Source organism: Diospyros lotus, chromosome 11 (genome assembly GCF_014633365.1).
Source record: "Diospyros lotus cultivar Yz01 chromosome 11, ASM1463336v1, whole genome shotgun sequence".
NCBI classification, from domain to species: Eukaryota; Viridiplantae; Streptophyta; class Magnoliopsida; order Ericales; family Ebenaceae; genus Diospyros; species Diospyros lotus.
In genome coordinates this window covers 19,096,288-19,119,142 of record NC_068348.1, presented here as the reverse complement: position 1 = coordinate 19,119,142, position 22,855 = coordinate 19,096,288, and the positions used below count along the sequence as shown (strand labels likewise).

At 35.5% G+C, this 22,855-nt stretch overlaps 1 protein-coding gene across 1 annotated transcript; it reads left to right on the top strand.

The window, feature by feature from the left end:
- The first annotated feature begins 13,187 nt into the window (after window positions 1-13,187).
- LOC127812762 (uncharacterized) lies at window positions 13,188-17,917 on the top strand. The gene is made up of 5 exons (XM_052353288.1): window positions 13,188-13,242; window positions 13,347-13,405; window positions 14,634-14,869; window positions 15,809-17,389; window positions 17,485-17,917. The coding sequence occupies exons 1-5, from the start codon at window positions 13,188-13,190 to the stop codon at window positions 17,915-17,917; spliced, it is 2,364 nt and encodes a 787-aa protein (XP_052209248.1).
- The last annotated feature ends 4,938 nt before the right edge of the window (window positions 17,918-22,855 follow it).

The window sequence follows — 22,855 nt, the reverse complement described above, 5'->3', positions numbered from 1 at the left end:
GGGATGAGCATACTTCTCCAACTTTTTGGGATCGTATCAGACTTATGAACATTATCAAGATGTGTCGGTCATCACCACTATTCCCTGGCTTATTCGTTGCTAAGGAGTCTGGGAATTTATCATCAAGTGTTTGCCCTCATGAAATGGGGGAGGGAGGACGCTGGTATCCATAAAATTTCTTAAAAGAGGCTCAATCTTAAGCTAATGTGGTAGTAGCCATCAGATACCTTAGTGCATAGAAATGAAAAATCGTCACTGCTGATGGCCATTTGATGGGGCTATAGATATCTTTGATATAAGAAGGATCTGGCTTTCTAATGCATGAGGTGTTTTGATGGTAATATTTTCAAGGCTATTAGGAGAATGGATCATACTTCACTTCCTGGGTTATCTTAAACTTGTAACTATTAGTGTTTATCAGTTGTCGTTATCATTCCCCGACTTATTCATTTTTAAGGAACTTGGAATTTGTTCGTTTAGTGCATGCCTTGGCAAAATGCGGGAATGAGGACACCAAAAACCTGTAAAATTTCTAAGAAAATGCGAACCTCGAGGAAAGTTGTAGTTTCCACCATAAGCTCATGTATGGTATGCAGAAATGAGCTCTAGCTTGGCTATTTTGAAGGGAATCACTAGTACGATGGTATAGACAAAAATAAAAATTTTATCGTGAATTAGATACATGCAACAGAATATAATATACACATCATACATAGTTTAGGTAGTTAAGCAACGCACATATTTAACTATTGAATACATAAATAAATATATACTTGTTGTCCGATGTAAGGTTCGGTACAGAAACAATTTATATATTGTATCCACCTCACGTTGTGGTGGTCCTAGTCTGTCCACACCTAGTATGTCGAATGATACTGTTATGGTCACCTCTTCCTATACTAGACACAAAGGTTTTGCATATTACTGGTTCCCATGTCTCAAAATTATACCTATAAAAATTACACATACAATATCTATGGCAGTAGAGAAATTTACAGAGGAAGTAGAGGAAAAGAATAAGAAGAGGAATTCACGTGTAGGGAGAGAGAAATGAGGGAAGAGGCCCTGCCTTTGCTCATTTAAACAATTCCCCCCCCCCCCCCCACACACTTTATTTTCTTTTTTTCCTAAAATCAAACCCCCTTTGAAATCCGCCACCCCCCTTAATTGGCAATGTGCGTGACCATGATCAAAGGTAAATGTAATGCTGTACCTGGATACTCACAAATATACCTATAGATAAGCCATGAATCCTAGACCCTTTATCCGGTTTTAGCTGCGCATCACCTCATTTTGATGAAGTACCTTTTCAAGTAAGTGGTGTTCTAGGTTTTGCCGAGTGTTTTACCCTAAAGTGTCTAGAGGACACAGATTAAACAATTGTGACAGAACTTGGTATATATTCCTCTAATCTTCACTATGAATGGTTACAATATATATAGGAGAAAGAAATTAATCAAATCCCTATAACTAATTAGGAAAAAACAAAGTCAGCTCATTTCTTGTCTACACGAATAGATAGGACGATATGAAAGTTTACAGAGCAGTACATTGGAGAAATAGTCAGACTTCGTAGCACACAAGTAAGCATAATCTCTAATCGAGATCTAAGGTTCACCTCAAGATTTTGGGGAGCTTACAAGAATGCATGGGGACACAATTGAAACTTAGTACAGCCTATCACCCACAAACTGATGGGCAATTTGAAAGGACCATTCAAACACTCGAGGATATGTTAAGGTCTTATGCCTTAGATTTTGAAGGAAATTGGGAAGAGCACCTATCGTTGGTAGAATTTGCGTATAATAATAGTTACCACAATAGCATTGAAATGGCACCTTATGAAGCTCTATATGGAAGAAAGTATTAATCGCCTATCTATTGGACTAAAGTAGGAGAAAGGCAGATATTAGGACTCGAGCTCGTGTAGCAAACCACGGAAAAGATACAACTAATTCAGGAAAAGATTCGAGCCACGTAGATCCGATACAAATCGTATGTAGATAGGAGAATGCGAGATCTAGAATTTGAGATAAAAGATCATATGTATCGAAAGATGTTACCTCAACATTTAGTAACACGAGGAGGAAAGAAAAGTAAATTAAAACCATGGTATATAGGACCCTATCCGATCATAGGATGAATTGGGCCTCTAGGAATTGGACCTCTGGCTTACCACCAAAACTTCTACTTAGCTTATCTAACATTCACGATGTTTTTCATATGTCTCAACTTCAAAGACATATACCTGATCCCACCCATGAAATTCAGGTAGTGACTATCAAGTTGAAAGATAATTTAACCTATCTAGAATCACCCGAACGAATCTTGAATCATTGTGATCAAGTCCTAAGGAATAAGGTAATTCCCTTAGTAAAGATTCAATGGAGAAATCACATGGAAGAAGAAGCAATATGGGAGCTCGAGGATACTATTAAAAATAAATATCCCTAGTTGTTTTGAGAAATGGAGGTTGAATGGAAAATTTTTAGAACTTATCTGGGAATTGTACTAAAGATTCTTGTGAATAAAGAGATATTTTAGACAATAAGACCAGATTTTGTAAAAGTTTTGAGTATTAGGCCAAAAAAAAGATTTTGAGGATGATATTTTTTTTAAGGAGGGGTGGATGTAATACTCAAAAATTTTTGCACTTAGGTGTAATTTTTATTGGGAAAAAGTGTAATTTTTTAAAGTTATTGGGATAAAATTATAATTTTTCAAAGTTATGAGGACTAAATATAATTTTTACAAAATTAAGGACCTAACGTTAAGGGGTCAAAGTGAAAGAAGGCAAGAGATGAGGGACCAAATCACAAATACAGTGTGAACACATTGCAAGTTGTCGGTGCCACACTATGGCCGCAAGCGAGGAACGTTAAATCAACTTTTATGAGCAGGCTAGGGCCATTATGGCCTAAGGTAAGGTCGTCGATGCAAGGGAGCAACCTAATTAGCCGATGGTCGATCGGAATTGGCTATAAATAGAAGGTTCTTGGCTGAAGGTTTCACCAAGTTTTCAACCAAAAAAATCCTAGCATTTGGAAAAATATTGGGGGAAATGGATAGAGGGCTTTTGTTCTCTATGTGAGGGAGAAGATTTCTAGAGAATTTGAGGGACTTTGGTAATGATATAAAGTGGTTTTGAACCCTTGCTCAAAAATTGGGTATTATCGAAGCCGAGGGTTAATCGACCAAATCGAAGGTGTTTAGGCTGATTTTTCGAGCCACAAGTAATTCCATTGTATTCGGAAGGAAGAATAGAGCAAGATTGAAGAAGAAAACAAGAGTTTTGAGGCAAAAACTTATGGCCAACAGCGAGAAGGCAATCAGAGAAGATGACCGGAGAAGGCAAGTGGGTGCGAGCACATGTAGGCGCGTGGAGGTAAGAAAAAATTTAAAAAAATAGAGAAAAAAAGGAAAAATATGGGAAAAAATCTGAAAAAATTAGGAAATTTAATTTTTATTAATTTTTCTAAAATTTGGTTAAGAAAAATATCGGGCCCGTGTTTCGAGGCAGGACACAAGTTTCAAGGAAGTTTAAACAATTAGATCAAGATAAGTGGTTTATCTTGAAAATCTATACGTGAAATAATTTACCTAAATTGAGCGCGAATTTTATGAGGGTTGCCAAAATATATGTGATTTATGTACATCTTGTCATATATGTGCACGTTATATTGCCTCGGTAATTGTGATATTGCATTTGGCTTGAAACTATTAGCATATAGATAAATTGTCATCCATGTTGACCACGGTGGGATGGGGTGTTGTCCTAAGTAGCGTGACCTATATTTCCCCAAGTGAGTTTTGTCGGAATAACCGTAAAAGTATCCCATGTTGTGTGTGATTGTCGGGATGACTGTTGAGGGTTTTGCGTTGGGGCTAGAATGCTAACAAAAAGCTACCCTAGGGTGTCGGTTGATTTTATATACATGCATATACATTCATGAAAATCATTTTAAACCCTTGTTTAGAAGATTCATCTTCTAATTTAGACTTTATCACTGGAATATTCATCATTCCAGGTGAGACGAGCAGTGGGAAAGGAAAAGTGATTGCAAAGATGTGATTGTACTGGTAGTCATTTAATAAGTCCTACACTCTTGCTATGACAAGTTGTGAGAATATTGATAGGTGGCATGTTACAACTATTTTTATGTTAAATTTGTTTGCCAGATATTGTAATTTTTATGGTCATTAAGAACAATATTACACACTACAAGAGTTTCGATTTTTCCCAGCGGTGAAAAAATTGAGGGAAAAAGTTAAAAAATCGCTGGTAAAAGTTTTCCTAGCGGTAATTATAACCACCGAAAATACCGCTGTCGAGAAAGTTTGCCGACAATTGAAAACCACCAGTAAAGACTCTTTACCAGCGGTATTCATAAACCGCCGGTAAAAATAATCATTATCGGCGGTATTTCTAAACCCCCAAAAATTTCCAGCGATTTCCAAAAATCGCCGGCAAAGTCAGAACTTTGTCAGCGGTTTAAAAACGGCCGTTAAAAAAACTTTGTCGATGATTTTTAAACTGCCAGGAAAAGATATTTATCGGCGGTTTTCAGAAACTGCCGGCAAAGGTCAACCACCCGCAATTTTAAAAACAAGATTTTTAAAAAGCTATAACAATCAATAAATAACTTGTATATCAATCAATAACCACGGCAACAAAAAAACCACCAACAATTTTAAAGGATTCACCCACTACACACAATAACCTGTATAACAACTCATGTATGCAATAGATCTATTTAAGTATAACACATTTGATCATTTAGAAAGATCGATCTTGTCTCGTCTCATTACACAATACCACACAGAAGCACATACAAATCAACCCTAAACTAAAACATGTCCAAGTGACCTTAGATAACCCTTGATTACTCCACCATGCCATTCTCCAACCAAAATTGCATATCATATTTTTTCGATCTGCATTGAAAAATAATAGATCTATTTAAGTATGTACATTAACTATGAAATTGCATAAAACATGTCCAAAATTGCATAACAACTGTATACAATAGATCTATTTAAGTACAACATATTGGATCATTCATATTTTTTCAAATTTGTATATACGTTAACTATGAAATTGCATATCATAATAAATGCATATAAAACAAAAACACTTACATTAGAGACCTTCCACAGTATCGTAGTTTTACTGTTATCAGCATCCCTCAAGACACGCATCCCAAAAAATTATCGAGACAATGGATATAAAGACTTTAGTACTTTCTGAATACTAATTTCAACAAACTCATTACTTAGCTCTACTCCCCCTGATCAATGGACATAATGATTGACTCAGCAATAATGTGGCAAGGTATTCGTCTATTCATCAAGTAAACAAATTCACCAATCTGTGTTTAAACAAGCATAAATGATTTTGAAGTATATTTTACATTTCAGTATATTAACTATTTGGTAATGAATTACCTCTAAATGATTACCACATTCTGGTGTTGATAATCCAACGCATTCAGGTTCGAGTGATGGTGTGCTTGCATGTGCGGCAGAAGCACTAGCATGTAAGGATGGTTATATTTCAAAATTGTTTAGTTAATATATATAGTAAACATGCAATTTTAAATCACAAAATGCACTAATGGAACGACATACCTGTCTCAGTTGTGGTGTATTGTCTAGAGCCAATGGTGTATGTCCCATTGCCTTAAGTATTGCACAAACTTGCATTTGATCCATTTGTTCCTCAAGAAACATTTCACTAGTTAGTTACATAAGTTGACAAGTAAAAGAAACAAGTAAAAGAAACAAAATATATCTACAACTTTCAAATTTTAGAAAGACATACGATTATATATGAAGATGTAGAGTCTACTATTTCTCTGCTCTTTTTGGTGTGTGTCTTTTTAAAAAGCTTGATTCTATCTAGCTCATCTCCACTTTCTATAGTCATCTAAAAACATATATCAGAGATGAAATATATTAAATGTTTAAATTTTAGACATTACTAATTAAATTATCAATAAATATATATAACTAATATCCATTATATTCTTACCTGGTGCCTAACCTGAGGATGTGATTGCTTACCGCTGGTGTGACCCATCTTTTGCTTATCTCGATTGGCACGATTTTTCGCACTACGTTCCTACTTGTAATATGATATTAGAACTAGGTATAAAGAATCCATCTGATATATCTACCATACAAGAGAAATTCCAAGACAAGAGAAACAAAGAGCCAACAACTTGGCAACATAAAGCGCAGCTAGCACCATTAATAATAAACTCTCTAATTGAAGAGACTAAAGCTCATATCCTGCGAAACACTAAGAAAAACAAAATAAAACACCAAATATTGAAAATTGAAATTTGAAGCAAACCTCAAAATGACCCCAGTAGCAAGCAGCAGCGAGTGAGACCAGAGCAAGGGTGGCGAGTGAGCAAGAGCGACCTAGAGGTGAGAGCGAGAACGAGCGAAAGGCAAGGCAGTGACAGAGATGAGGGCAATTGGGCGAGAGAGACAAAGACTAAGAGAGGCAGCGAGGGCGAGGGTGAGAGCAAGAGCGAGCGCAGCTAAGTAAGCGAGGTCGAGAGCGATTCAGGGTGAGCGAGACAAAGACTAAGAGAGACAGTCAGGCAGTGAAGGTGAGCATGACTGAGAGTGAATGAGCGAGAGAGAGGGTTAGGCGAGCGAATGATGGTGAGTAAGGGTGAGAGAGGCAGCGACTCAGCAGTAAGAGAGAGGGCAAGTGAGCGAATGAGAAAGACACAACACGACACGAGCGAGAGAGGGTTACAGGGTTTGTAGGGGAGATTTTGGAAGAGAAAGGGGTGAGGGGAAGATTTGGGCCGGGACGGGGGGAATTTTAGCCGGTGTTATATAAATCATATCCCCAGTGGTTTATAAAAACCGCTGGAGATGTGTATGCCATCGCCTGGGATTGTGTTAAATCCCCAAGCAGTTTACAAAACTGTCGGGGATTGTGGTGTATTCCCAATAGTTGTTCAAATCGCCGGGAAAAGTTCGCCGGTAATACCCCTTCTTCTTGTAGTGACACGATTTAATTTCCTTTGCGATTACAATATTCCTTTATGTTTCAATTCTACTTCCGCAAGTATTTAATTTACCATTCTTTAGCTTATCATTTGGAATGCTAAATATATATGTTTAGGAATTTTTAAATATGGTATTTTGGGAATTTTAAGATGGTATTGTGAGAAAAAATATATATATTCAAAAAAAATCCATGAATAGTGACACGCCTTGAAAAGGCGGGTCATTACACCGTGCGTTCTTTAATCCAAACAGCATGACTCTATACCAGAAATTCACATCCTCAGTGATGAAAGCTGTCTTTTCTTCATCATCTGGGTGAATCCGGATCTAGTTGTACCCCTAGTAAGCATCCATAAAGATGAGAAATCAATACCCTAAGGCTCCATCCACAAGCCAGTCGATATTTGGTATGGGGTAGGAATCCTTTAGACATACTTTGTTTAGGTCAGTGAACTCTACACACATCCTCCATTTTCTCGAGGACTTCTTTACCATCACCATGTTTAACAGCCAGGTGGTATAATGTACTTCCCTTATGAATCCAGCTTGGAGGAGCTTTGACGCCTCCTCGACTACTGCTTCTCTCCTTTCCTCAGCTAACTTTCTTTTCCCTTGCGCGACCAGCCTCGCATTGGAATCTAAGGCCAACTTGTGGCAGATGAAGGATGGGACAATGCTCGACATGTTGACGGGTGTCCAGCTGAAAAGGTCAGCATTTTGTTGTAGCAACGTGGTCAACTGCTTCCTGAGGTCATAGGGAAGTGTGGTGTCAACTCTAGTTATCTGCTCTGGGCAGGCCCCCAAGCTCACAGGAAACAATTTTTCTGTAGCTTGTGGTTGGCTATCCGAGAATTCACTCTGTGGGTCTAACTCGACCATGTTTATGTTGTGATCTGCGGATAGGCTACTGGTTACAATGATTTGGTTGTCGCAGCTCCCCCTGGTAAGCGGGGAGCGCTGGACTCTTAGGCTGTCATTATAGCACTGTTGGGCCTCCTTTTGGTCAACGTGGACCACTCTGACATCAGAGGCTGAGACTGGGGACTTCATCACCAAATGCAGAGTGGAAAACACTATGCCCAAAGAATTGAGGGATGGGCGGCCCAGTAAGGCATTATAAGGTGTCTGGCAATCAACCACCAAGTACTTAACGCTGATCATTTTAAGCAACAGTACTGACCCCAACGTCATTAGCAGCTCTATGTACCCCTTCACATTCACTTGCTTCCTAGAGAAGTTGACTAGGTTTTCGTTAAATGGATTCAGATCCTCTTCTAGTGTCCCCATCTTTTTTAAAGTTGACAAGTATAGTATGTAATGCCCCGCTTTCTCGGACGCGTTATAGATTGGGACAATTCTGGGATAATAAAAAAAATTTCTTTCAAACTAATGCTAAACCACATCATTCCTCGAATCTGTCCTAGAATTCCCAACCATTTTTCTCAAAAGAGAATCATTATACACATCAAATGCGGAAGCAATGATCGAAACCTGATATCTTAATATTGATCATAAATCAATTCTTACATCTTCATTAACCATAAGAATATAAATCAACATTCCTCAAAACGTTCAGAATTCAAAGTAGCAGAACTTAAATACATAGGCTACATAACATACATTTCATTCTTCATGTACTCTGCTAAGTGCCATTTCATGCCTCATTTATCCTCGGATCTGCTACAATCTCCATCTAGAACGTTTGAATATTCCAGGGGCAAAAACTCAAATTAGATGATGAACCATCTAAGTAAGGGTATATAATGCTATATCATGTGTGTATGCAATGTCTTTCATCATAGGTGTCAACTGCACCCTTCATGCTACCTACCATTTTTGCAGCCACCTCTTTCGAAGCCGGGGTGTATGGGTGCACCCTTGGTAAAGCAGTGGTGCCAATTTGTACTTCCTACGGCCCCAATGCGAGTGATCAATGATATCAACGTGCATTTATGCATTTCATAGTCATGTCATGTATGTAGTCTACGTGATGGGTACATATCAGAGTATGTCAATATGATGAAAATATTTTCGAGGAACATAAATCACTTACAAACCAAGTATTTTTCATAAAACTAAATTCAATTGGGAAGTACCACTTACCTCGATATTCGTGCATTGCCTCAATTTGGGTGCCAACCTCAAAATTTGCACAAGTCTATTCAACTCCAGCCTCAAAGTATCATAATCACCATAATAATTTAAATAAACATTAAAACCTATTTTTTCATAATTTCTGGCATTTTCTTTAATTTTCTTTCTATTTCTTCCTAATTTTACTCAATAAATCCAAATTAAATATTTCTAAAATATTTTCTCAAATATTCTTCTACGAAAATTCATAAAATAATATTCTTAAATTTTTGGAATTTTCTAAAAAATTTTATTTACCTTAACTTAGCATCTCTGACTTCTTCGGTATACGTGCCTTATCCTTGAAACGTGTGCCCAAGCCGTTTTCTCGTCCAAAATCTCCAAAATATCAAATCCCTATTTTTCAAAATTTTTTCGAGACCTTTTCCTATTTTTTCTTCTTTTTCTTTCTTTTCTTTTCTTTTTCTTTCTTTTCTTTTTCTTTTTCCACTCCATCTTTTTCCTCCAGCTCCTCTCTCCCGCCTGCAACTCCCTCTTCTCTTTTCTTTCTTCTTTCTTTTCTTCTTCCTTCTCTTCTCTTCTTCTTCCCCTACTTCTTCTTTCTTCGCATAGCATTGCCGGCTGCCCCTACCTCGCGCCCAGCTTGATGAGCTTGTGGCCATGGCTTCCATGGCCGCGGGTTTGCCTCTTTCGGCCGCTTTGCAACCTCCATCGCCGATGCTGCTTGCTCGCACACTGCTTAGCCGCTGTAGTTGTGTGGCCGACTCCTTCGGCCACCGTCGCGGCCGTACCAGCCTCCTCGCACACCCCTGATCGCCACCGCACCATTGCCATCACTGCACCATCGATGGCCGCCCTCCCCTGCTTGAGCTTGCTGGAAGCTCGAGGCTGCTCTCCCTCTTTCTCTGCAACTTTTTGTTGCACTTCCCCATTTGCTCACAACCTCCCCCTTTTTATAGCCTATTTCCATCGCCTCACCTCACGCTTTTGCCCATACCTTCTTTGCGCAAATCTCGGCCGATTTTACAAAGGTATGGCTTGAATCTTGTAAGGGCGCGGCTGATCTGGAGTTGCAGGGCATGGGTTGCATTTATGGATTGATTTTACAGAGACATGGGCGACGCACACACAGCACACGCATATACTTATATAATATATAAATATATATTTTACACTAATATAATTATAGAAAAATACCCATTAAATCCTCAATTTTATCATAATATCACTTGGGAAATTCTCTTATTTCAACTATACCTTTAAACCTCAAATTAATTTGCATTATAATTCCGAAAATCCACAATTAATAACTTAAATTTTACTCGATATAAACGATTTTGCCATTGCGTCCTCTTGGGACCTTTGTTTCATCTCGAAACCACTGAAAGATTGCTTATTACGAAAAATCGGAACCCCCCTAAGGTTCCGTCGATTTTTCGAGAGTCTCATACGACGATTCAATTTTTGCAGCCTAAATGGCAGCTGCATTTTAGCTGTACTGAAAATTGTTCCTGATTTGATTTCTTTCGATACCATAAATCCTATCTCGATACGCTCGTCGAGACCATATAATTTTCCTTCAACAATTTCACTCCAAGACACTCCCTACAGTCGGTTTGGCACTTATAACTATTATCAAGCTAATTTTTTGGTATTATAAACTTATTAAAATTACGTGGCAACCTTATACAAACATGGGGTATTACATTCTCCCTTCCTTATAAAAAATTTCATCCTCGAAATTTGTCATATGTTCTAAATCTCAAAATTTTATCCTCGAAATTAGTACTTGACTGATCAAATAACTAGAGAAGATCCTACTCGAAACTTTGGAATACCAATGCGTATATCAAAATCCAATCCCTTGGACTGACCATGCTCATCAACCCATAGACAAGTACACTTGTCAACTATGCATACCTTTCGAATTTCTCTTTCAAAACTACTAACCACATAACTTGGTTCTTGGCCACGAGTCTTAACCTAAACTCCCATCCAAGCCAGTACCCACATCATTATAATTAGCCAATGGCTCTCATATCGACATCCTTAACTTTTCAATTTGCTTTTCACTAAGTCATCCAGTCGGTATCCTTATTCTTGTTACTTCTCTATTATCGATTTTTGTTCACGACGTCAATTCTCTTGTACTAATCAATTATGCTTCGATAATCTTCCAACCTTAGTACAAAAGTCCCTGATCTCGATACATCTTGACTTTTATCAAATTAATCCTCAAAGAAACATTTTTATGCCATCAAACTATTTCACGTACCCTTGGATCTAGAAACATCACAAATATACATCATCACCTATCCTCGAACTAGCTATGCCTTACCTTAGGTCTTCTCAAACTTAATCGTTGCTTGATCTTTACTCGAGCCAACCTATTCGAGGTTCCTTATAAACTGTTGTTTCCTCATTCTCGTAGATATTCGTCACCTAATATAACCTCAAGTTTCTGACAATTGACCACAATCATCTTCTAATCATGTCATGTAACTATTTTCTCCAGAAATCTTTATTAATAGATTCTATCTGTCTCCAAAACTTTCTTCCATAACTTCACTTTTAATATCAATTGAAATCTTACGTTATCTTCCAAATCTAGCAGTACTAATATCTATTCTCATAACTCAAATAAGTCCTCGCACTCTTCAAAGTGATCCTCAAATAACTTTTTATATCATCAAATCGACCATTTGATCCTCTATTTTTTTTTTTTTTTGAATTAATCCCCAAGTGATAACATTTCATATCAATTGACTCTAAATATGCTCGATTTTTTTTTTTCGGAGCTACTCACTCAGGTTACCGATCTTTGCTCGGACTAACTTTTTCCATAACTTTTGATTTGTCTCCCGAAATCTATCAAGACATTCGACTTTTTGGAACTTCATAAGTTTATGGTGCTTACGACAACCAACTTTGATCTTACGTTCCTGACACGGAGCCTCATGCTCTCATCATTTCTTTCTTGATTCGCTCACGACCTAGCAAGCCAATCTCAACATCTATCGTGATGTTACCTAACATAATCCTCAATGTTCCTCATACGTCTCCCTATTCGAGGAGTACACCAATATCCTCAATAGACACAATTACCACGTGACTTCAATGCAGATGGTACTTTGGTCAAATCATCAAATCATGATTCCATTGCCGATTTTCAAAATGTCTCATTCCTCGATCGCACATCAATCGCAATTACCCCAGCCTCTTGCAACTGTTTAATAATTCATCAAGTTCGAGATAAAGATATCGACTCTTAATTATCACATTTTTCAAAACTCGATAATTTACGTCCTCAATCAAGTCACTTATAGCTAAGTATCTTATAACCTCAAGCTGTTATTGGCAATTTCATCATTAAGAAGTAGTTCCGATAAATCTATCGAGAATACCTCATAGTATTTCCCATTTATCTTACGGCTTTTCACTAACCTCAAGTGCTTGTACCATATCTTAGTGGGCTCCTTATTTCCATAACTTACTGACATCACTCAGCAAGAAATTTGCCTACCAGGCTATCTAGACTAACTGTTTAGCCCAACGAGAGTTCCATTCTCCCAAAATCGAAAATTCTAGATCTCCATTTTGATTTATTAAGAACGCGGCGTTTCCTACTGCAATCTGACATCCTGGTACATTTTCCATTACCTGTCTCTCTCAAGCATGCCAAAGATTCTCAAAGACATCTATCCGTAACCATCTCGCTAATTGGAGTGGGTAGGTACTTACGTCTCCCATGGTACTCCAATCCTTAGGGAAATTCCTCGAAAATCCCAAATCGATTCATCTTTGAAGATCTCTATTCAGATCATGTTACCTGGTTCCAATTATTTCCTAAAAACAACCGAACCTCAAACTCCCAAGGACTCTTTATCGAATGATACTTTAAACTTCAAATAACGATTTAGATCCACATACCGATGCATAAACCAAACTTATTCACGAGTCTTCTCTTATAGACTTTCGAATCCTTAAGTCTACTTGGCATACTGAACCGTAGTCACAACCTCTATTGACTAGGTTTCTCATCATCTTTTCTTAGGGTCAGTATGACCTACAAGCAACTCTTGCCTCTTAGGTACCCGATCTCTACTTTGAACCGAGGTTGCTATGTCACTACTCATTGTCAAGGTTTTAGACTAACCATGCTCCATTACTTGAAATCTTATTTACCGAGAATCCACTGACTCTCGCATTCCGTTCTTCAGATCTAGCTGATTATCGACGCACGACCATTCATGACCCCATTGTCATACTAGATACCAAGGTACTCTACTCCTCAAGTCACTACAAAAAAATTAATTTTTAGCGGCGGTTTTTTTGCGGCGGTTTGTTAACCGCCGCAAAATACTATTTAGCAGCGATTTTTTTAACATTTTGCGGCAATTTTTAAAAACCATTGCAAAATTCATTAAAACATTCAATTTCGTGGCGGTTTTCAAGAAACCGTCGCTAATTTTAGAAAATAATTAAATAATTACAAAATAAAATTGAATTTAGCGGCGATTTTTGAGAAACTGCCACTAAATTAAAAAATAATTAAATAAATCAAAATTAAAATTAAAAAAACCGCTGCAAAATTCATGAAAGATTTAATTTAGCGGCGGTTTTCAAAAACTACCGCTAAATTAAAAAAATAATTAAATAATTTATAATTAAATTTAAATTAACATTTACGGCGATTTTTAGAAACCGCCGCAAAATTCATTAAAAAATTTAATTTAGCGGTGGTTTTTCAAAATCGCCGCTAAATTAAAAAAATAATTAAATAATTTATAATTAAAATTAAATTAACATTTGCGGCGGTTTCCAAAAATCGCCTCAAAATTCATTAAAAATTTTAATTTAGCAGCGGTTATTAACCGCCGCTAAATTTAAAAATAATTAAATAATTCAAAATTAAAATTAAATTGAATTAAATTAATAAAAAGAAATATTTGAAAATTTAATTTAAATTAATTTCAAAATCTTTATATATATAAAAGTAGGATACTCTTGAAAAAAGAAATTTCCTCCCAAAACTTGCATTAATTAATAATTTGCAATTAACACTTATTGTATTAATAATTTACATTTTGTAATTTGCATTAATAATTTAAAATTTTCAATTGCTTTGAAATAATAAGTAGCAATAAAATTTTCCCCCAAAACTTGCATTAATGATTTGCATTTAGTATTTATTGCATTAATCATTTACATTTTGTATTTTACATCTTTATATATATAAAAGCAATGATGCACGGAAACGGCTCGGAGGCGCCGTTTCGGCGTTTCCGAACCGTTTCCCGTTTCGGAAACGGGAAAAAACGGCCCGAAACGTTTTCGGGCCGTTTGTGTAATATTTAGAAATTTCTGGGTCGTTTCAGCAAATAATAAAAAATTTTGGAAACGCGTTTCCAAACGCGTTTCAGCCGATTTGAACGGCTTGAAGAAAAGCCCTAACCCCAAAATTAGTTCCTCTGCTCTTCCTCCTCTTTTTCTTTTTCTTCTTCCAGTCGAGTTCGATCACCCTCGCCGCCATCTGCTTCCAATCCTATTGCTTCGTCGCTCTCGCCGCTGTCTGGTTCGTCGAATCGCCGTCGTCTTTGTCGCACTCGCCGTCTGGTTCGTTTTGGTGCTCCTCGTCGTCTGCTTCCAGCCCTCCCCGTCTACTTCCAGCGCCTCGCTTCGTCGCCTTCGTCGTCGCCCTCGCCGTCGTGCCGTCGTCTTCTGCTTCGTCGCCATTTGCTCGGTGTTTGCTTTCCTCTTGTAAGCAATCTCACTGGATGGTCTCTCTTTGTTGTTTGTATGTGCAAATGCAATTACATTTACAGTGTTGCTTGTATAGTTTAATAGTTGTATATATTTTCTCCTTGTTTGGGCGTAAATGATGTAAAATATTGTAATGTAAAATTCTATCTCCTTGTTTAGGATAGCTATGGAAATGGATGGAATGCAAATATATAAAGCAACAAATGACAATTAATGCCCTCTTAATGGAAAGACAGTGTTTTGTTAAGGGAAAATTGGACTCTTATAAAATTATTAAGGTTATGGGTGATCACTAATCAATGCAATTTGTGCTCAAATTATCATAATATTCATTCTAGAAGATTTCTAACCTTTCCAATATCTTCCTGAAGGAACTACGTTAGACAATTATCATCAGTTAAAAATCTTAATAAAAGAAACACACCAAAGCAAAGACTACCATCATCACAGAAATCTTAGTCCATGGTTAATTGGTTATCTCCTGATTAGTAAGTGTAGAATTAGTTTCCACAAATGTTGGGGCCTAATGTTTCATAATGGAAATTATGCATAACTTGTTGCAGTGTCTTTCCATAATATACCCAGCTTCAAACCAAGAGATGTTAACTAGACACAATATCTTTCCAAGGCAATTATGGATCACCTGAATTCCTCGTTCTCCTGTTAAGTAAAAAATTATTCCAAGTTTTGAGTCTTCAAGAAAAAGAAGTGAATCAACTATCTTACAAAAAGAGGGAAAAGTATATGAGATTTGTGGGTAGTAGGATTTTATTGCAGGACTTTTCCCAACAATATTTGTATGCCCATGGAAAAGTATATGCATTATGCTTATTACATGGATTATAAATTTGTTGAAATTTAATCTTATATTATGAACTCTATATTTGATCATATATTGATTTATTAATTTAATTCATAGGTCATATATGGCTCATTCAACTTCAAGTTCAGGATCTAGCAGCAGTATTTCATCAAAAAATAAGGATGAGGAAAATAGTCCATTATGGAAATATGTGACTAGAATGGAGAAAATGGGAGAAGGAGGGGGTAGTTGGAAATGGACTTGCAACTTTTGTGGTTTGCAAAAATTTGGGACATACACAAGAGTTAGGGCTCATTTATTAAGTATCAGTGGGAAAGGAATTGCTTGTTGTAAAAAGGTAAGTCCTGAAATTATAGTTGAGATGAAAAAAGTTGAAAGAGAAGTTGAAGAAAGATTATCAAGTTTACAACATAAGCAAGTGCCATTACCGACTAGTAGTGTTTCTTTGGGGCCTTCTTTGTCTTTACATGAACCAAGTGTTTTAGAACATTTAAAGAAAAGAAAATCCATGGATTCACCTCTTGCAAAAGCTTTTGACATGCAAACTAGAGCACAATTAGATGCTGAGATTGCTAAGATGTTTTATACTGGGGGTTTGCCTTTTAATCTTGCTAGAAACCCATATTATCTGAGTTCTTATTCATTTGCTACTAATCATCCATTAAGTGGTTATGTGCCTCCGGGTTATAATAAGTTAAGGACCACATTACTTCAACAAGAAAAGGTAAATGTTGAAAAATTGCTAGAACCTATTAAAAGCACTTGGTTGGGAAAATGTGTTAGCATTGTTACTGATGGTTGGAGTGACCCACAGAGAAGACCCTTGATTAATTTTTTGGTTGTTTCTGAAAATGGTCCAATGTTTATCAAATCTGTGAATTGTTCAGGTGAAGTAAAGGATAAACAATTTATTGCTAATTTGATGAAAGAGGTAATAGATGAAGTTGGTGACCAAAAAGTTGTACAAATCATTACTGATAATGCTGCTAATTGCAAGGGAGCTGGGGAAATCATTGAGGGTATGTTTCCACATATTTATTGGACTCCTTGTATTGTCCATACACTTAATCTTGCTTTGAAGAATATATGTGCAGCTAGGAATTTAGAAAGTAATCAAGAGACATATGATGAGTGTCATTGGATCACTGAAGTGCATGGAGATGCTTTGGTCATAAAAAATTTTATAATGAATCATTCAATGAGATTGGCCATGTTCAATCGGTTTAGTTCTTTGAAGTTGCTTGCAATTGCTGACACTCGATTTGCTTCTATTGTTGTTATGCTTAAAAGATTTAAACTTCTTAGACGTGCACTTGAAGCAATGGTTATGAGTGATGAATGGGCACAATATCGAGATGATGACCAAGGAAAAGCTCGATTTGTTCGTGAATTGGTTGTGAATGAGAATTTTTGGGAAAAAATTAATTATATTCTCGCTTTCACAGCACCTATTTATGACATGCTTAGAGTTTGTGATACAAACAAACCATGCCTTCATTTGGTCTATGAGATGTGGGATTCTATGATTTTCAACATGAAGAAGGTTATTTATGATCATGAAGGCAAGCTACCAAGTGATTTTTCATCATTTTTTCATGTCATTCATCGTATTCTTCTTGCTCCTTGGACAAAACATAGCACTCCATTACATTGCCTAGCTCATTCTTTGAACCCGAGGTAATTTTCAAATTCAATATTTATTTCTTACTAATTCAATACTCTATGTATTATTCTTTTTATTTTTAAATTTTTGTTGATTTTGTCTTTTGAAGGTATTATAGTGATAAATGGCTTCAAGAAAAAGAAGGTAGAATGCCTCCACATATGGATGGAGATGTCTCCACACAAAGAATGAAGTGTTTTAGGAGACTTTTTCCTAATCCAGATGAGCGTGCTATTGTTGATGATGAGTTTGCTGATTTTTCTCTTAAAAGTGGGCCATTTGGAGACCCAGATGCTATCTTGAATAGCTATGACAGGGAACCTAGGAAATGGTGGGCATGTTATGGTTCACGTGCTCCTTTGCTTCAAAGGTTAGCTTTTAAGGTGCTTGGACAACCTACTTCTTCATCTTGTTCTGAAAGGAATTGGAGTACTTATTCTTTCGTTCATTCATTTAGAAGGAATAAATTAACTCCAAAACGTGCAGAGGATTTGGTCTTTGTTCATAACAATCTTCGTCTTTTATCGAGAAACACCTCCTAATATTATGACGAGAAGACAAAGATGTGGGATATAGGTGGAGATGAATTTGGAAGTATGGAAGATGTGGGTATTCTCAAATTTGCTAATCTCTCCTTAGATGAACCAGAGTTGGAATCTGTACTCTTTGACGAAGATATTAGCCAGTTTATAGAGACATAGCGTGATGAACTGAATGAACTTTTATAAACTGGATTATGTTTGATTCTGTTATTTAAATTCTATGTTTGTTTTTAATTACTAAGTCATGTAAGGATAATATAACTTTCTAAATATTGTTGATGGTTATTTGAATGCATTGTGGACTTTATATTTATGTTTGTTTGAATACATTATGGAACTTATATTTATTGTTTATATTTGAATTTTTTTTTTATATTAAAAATTATATTTATAAAAAAACCCCTATATTTTTTAAATTTACAGTTTACCCCGCGTTTCCGTTTCCTACATTTTTAGAAAAATGCCGTTTCCGCGTTTCCGTTTCCTATCGGAAACATCTCCCGTTTCCGTTTCCGTGCAACCTAGTATAAAAGTAGGATAGTCTTGAAAAAAGAAATTTTCTTCCAAAACTTGCATTAATGATTTACAATTAATACTTATTGCATTAGTAATTTATATTTTGTAATTTGCATTAATAATTTAAAATTTTTCTCCAAAACTTGTATTAATGATTTGCATTTAATACTTATTGCATTAATAATTTATATTTTTTAATTTGCATCTTTATATATATAAAAGTATGATAGTCTTGAAAAAAGAAATTTTTCTCCAAAACTTGCATTAATGATTTACAATTAATACTTATTGCATTAATAATTTAAAATTTTCAATTGCTTTGAAATAATAAGTAGTAATAAAAATTTTCCCCAAAACTTGCATTAATGATTTGCATTTAGTATTTATTGCATTAATAATTTACATTTTGTAATTTGCATCTTTATATATATAAAAGTAGGATAGTCTTGAAAAAAGAAATTTTCCTCCAAAACTTGCATTAATGATTTACAATTAATACTTATTGCATTAATAATTTGCATTTTGTAATTTGCATTAATAATTTAAAATTTTCAATTGCTTTGAAATAATAAGTAGTAATAAAATTTTCTCCCAAAACTTGCATTAATGATTTGTATTTAATACTTATTGCATTAATAATTTACATTTTATAATTTGCATCTTTATATATATAAAAGTAGGATAGTCTTGAAAAAAGAAATTTTCCTCCAAAACTTGCATTAATGATTTACAATCAATACTTATTGCATTAATAATTTGTATTTTGTAATTTGCATTAAATATACGAGTTTTTAAATGCTAATTGTTTTGTATTAAATTTGCATGAGTTTTATGAGAAATATTAATAGACAACTTAAACTATTAATTAAATCATAGAAAATTATCCATTTATTTAAAATATTATTTTTATATCTTTATTTTATGTATATTTATATAATATTAAAATATGATAGTCAAATAAAGTATTTTGCCAAGTGTCAATCAATGGTGAATTTTTTTCCTCAAAAACTTGCATTAAATCAAAGGTAGTGATTAATTAATTATTAATTATTTTAATAATTATATTATAGCCTTGAAAATGTGATATTTTAACAAATTCATAAAAAAATATTTAAGGTTGTCAAACGCTAGGGTTTTTCAATGTTAATTAATATTTAAGGTATCACATTTTTAAGACTATGGAATAAATCAAAATTATTTTTTTTAAAATTTTGTTATTATTGAAAAAACTTATTCTTACTCATATTTAAGAGTTTTAATTTATATTTATAATTATAATATAATAAATAGAAAATAACGGACGTTTTTAAGAGGAAATATTTATTTATAAATAAATATAATATAATAAAAAAATTTATAAGTATTTTCTCAAGTGACCTATTTAATATGTTAATTATTCTTTAATACATTAATTGAATGACAGTATATTGAATAGTGAATAATTAAGTAAACTTAAATTTTTTCAACATGACTAAAGATTAAAAAAAAATTATAATTATCAATTATGTTAAAATTATTTAAAATAATAAATTTATTTTTTTATTTTTAAATTAAACTCTCCGATATATCACATGGGTTCACCACTAGTTAATTAAAAATTTAATTTAAAAAATTAAAATAAAAATAAATTTAACAAAATTTTAATAATTTTAAAAAATATATAATTTTTTTTATTTTTAATCAATTAATTTAGTTAATTTAATTCAATTAATTTATTTTTAATTTATTCCTTTACTCTTTTAAAAAATAATAAATTAATTAATGTTTTTTAATTTGTATTAAAAAATATAAAATATAATTATGGAAAGTAGTGGTTGTTTTGGTATATAATTTATATATGCAGTTATATAACAAGGGGGCTTGGCAGATCAGACGGTCGCGCGCGCACACGTGCACAGTAAAGGTTGCGGGTTCAAAACTCTGGGGAAGGGGAATTTCCAGCCTTGCCACGTGGCACGCGGACATGCGGCCACGTGGCTGCGCTTTCCAGCCTTGCCACGTGGCACGCGGACATGCGGCCACGTGGCTGCGCTTTCCAGCCTCGCCACGTGGCGTGCGGACATGCGGCCATGTGGCTGCGCGGCACAGGCGGGTGGTCCAAGCGGGTGGGTGCGGGCAGGTGGGAGAAATTAAAATTTTTAATTTTGTTTTAATTTTAGCAGCGGTTTTAGAAACCGCCGCTAAAATTAAAAATTTTAATTTTTTTATAATTTTCATAGCGATTGAAAAACCGCCGCTATATATTTTATAAACCGCCGCTAAATCACTAATTTTGCGGCGGTTTTAAAACCGCCGCAAAAAATATGATTAGCGGCGGTTATTCCAACGGTTGGTCAAAATCGTCGCTAAATGCTTCGTGACGGCTGATTTAACGGCGGTTAAAAACCGTCGTTAAATGCCAGTTTTTTTGTAGTGAGTCTCGCACTGTTCATCGTGTCACCCTACTCCCAAGATGACCACGAACCCTGATACATTTATTTAAATAGGACACTTAGTCCATATTCAATCCATTTCATTTCGAGTTGTTCCTTAGGCTTCCGGCCTCTTTTAACCTTAGCTAATGACACACCTCACACCCTAAACCATTGGACTTAAACCCATACAAGATACAGACCCTACTGGGCTGTCCCAGATCTTTAGCATCTGATCGTCTCCCAAGCAGTCTACTATGATACTTCGATCGACGAGCTTCTTGTACCTTATCGCAAGCCATCTATCAACTATCTGCACATGGGTCCCTAAATCCAGATCTGTCACTGCAAACACCAAACCAGTAGTGCCGTCACACTGCTAGGGTTCCTTATCCCATCTCTACAACGGTTGTTCCACCGCCAGCTTATCAATCGATGTAACTCATATGCCATCACTTGGCCATTTTTGGCCTCTTGTTTGACCCAATTCGTTGGATCCCTGATCTTTACATCTCATTACCGAGACACTAAATGATCCTCGAAAATACTTATCATTTGATCCTAACTCTTTAACTAGGCCATGTCACATCAGATTAATCATACATGATTCGATCATCCTTTATAACCATAGTTATCCTATCATATCTTTCGTTGTAATGATCTCAAATCGACAGTCTCTAAATCTCTCGAATCCATAATCATGGTTACCGAGTCAACCTTATACCCGAATCATATCATCGGTTCCTAATTTCAATAGCTCGATCATTGTACTAGCTTCTATCAGGCTTTTACTATTTACCAAGAATAGTAATCGTATACTGGAATAGTGTATGTTCCTGAGTAGTATACCAGGTAAGTTCCCAGGAAAGAGAAATTGGTCACAAGTGGACACACTCAAATACTAAGTCTTTCCTTAGCCATAACTTTACTAGACATGCACTTCCACTACACGACACTTAAATTCAATAACCTCTAAGCCTTCAACCGACAATCCTCGAATCTCTAATTAGGGATTTCGTCTTACGAATCCTTAATCTCTTTCCCCTAAGCCTCCACTTGGGGTTCCTACTAACTGGTTCTATCAATATCGGATCCTCTTAAGTCTCTAAATTGATATTCCCTATTCTTCAAATAGGATTTAACTCCGATATCAACTACATCTGAGTCACTTAGGGCTTCCAATAACCTTAAGCTCTAATACCAACTGTAACGCCCCGCTTTCCCAGGCGTGTTATAGATTGGGACAATTCTGGGATAATAAAATTTTTTTCTTTCAAACTAATGCTAAACCACATCATTCCTCGAATCCGTCCTAGAATTCCCAATCATTTTTCTCGAAAGAGAATCATTATACACATCAAATGCAGAAGCAATGATAGAAACCTGATATCTTAACATTGATCATAAATCAATTCTTACATCTTCATTAACCATAAGAATATAAATCAACATTCCTTAAAATGTTTAGAATTCAAAGTAGCAGAACTTAAATACATGGACTACATAACATACATTTCATTCTTCATACACTTTGCTAATTGTCATTTCATGCCTCATTTATCCTCAAATTTGCTACAATCTCCATCTGGAATGTTTGAATATTCCAGGGGGAAAAAACCCAAATTAGATGATGAATCATCTAAGTAAGGGTACATAATGCTATATCATGTGTGTATGCAATGTCTTTCATCATAGGTGTCAACTGCACCCCTCATACTACCTACTATTTTTGCAGCCACCTCTTTCGAAGCTGGGGTGTATGAGTGCACCCTTGGTAAAGCAATGGTGCCAGTTCGTACTCTCTACGGCCTCAGTGCGAGTGATAAATGATATCAACGTGTATTTATGCATTTCATAGGTCATGTCATGTATGCAATCTACGTAATGAGAACATATCAGAGTATGTCAATATGATGAAAATATTTTCGAGGAACATAAATCACTTACAAACCAAGCATTTTTCATAAAACTAAATCCAGTTGGGAAGTACCACTTACCTCGATATTCGTGC

Coding starts and splice junctions, on each gene's coding strand:
- LOC127812762 (XM_052353288.1), top strand. CDS start 13,188: ATGACCTACAAGCAACTCTTGCCTCTTAGGTACCCGATCTCTACTTTG. Junction 14,870..15,808: donor GCTTCGTCGCCATTTGCTCG/GTGTTTGCTTTC, acceptor TTTAATTCATAG/GTCATATATGGCTCATTCAA. Junction 17,390..17,484: donor GCTCATTCTTTGAACCCGAG/GTAATTTTCAAA, acceptor TGTCTTTTGAAG/GTATTATAGTGATAAATGGC.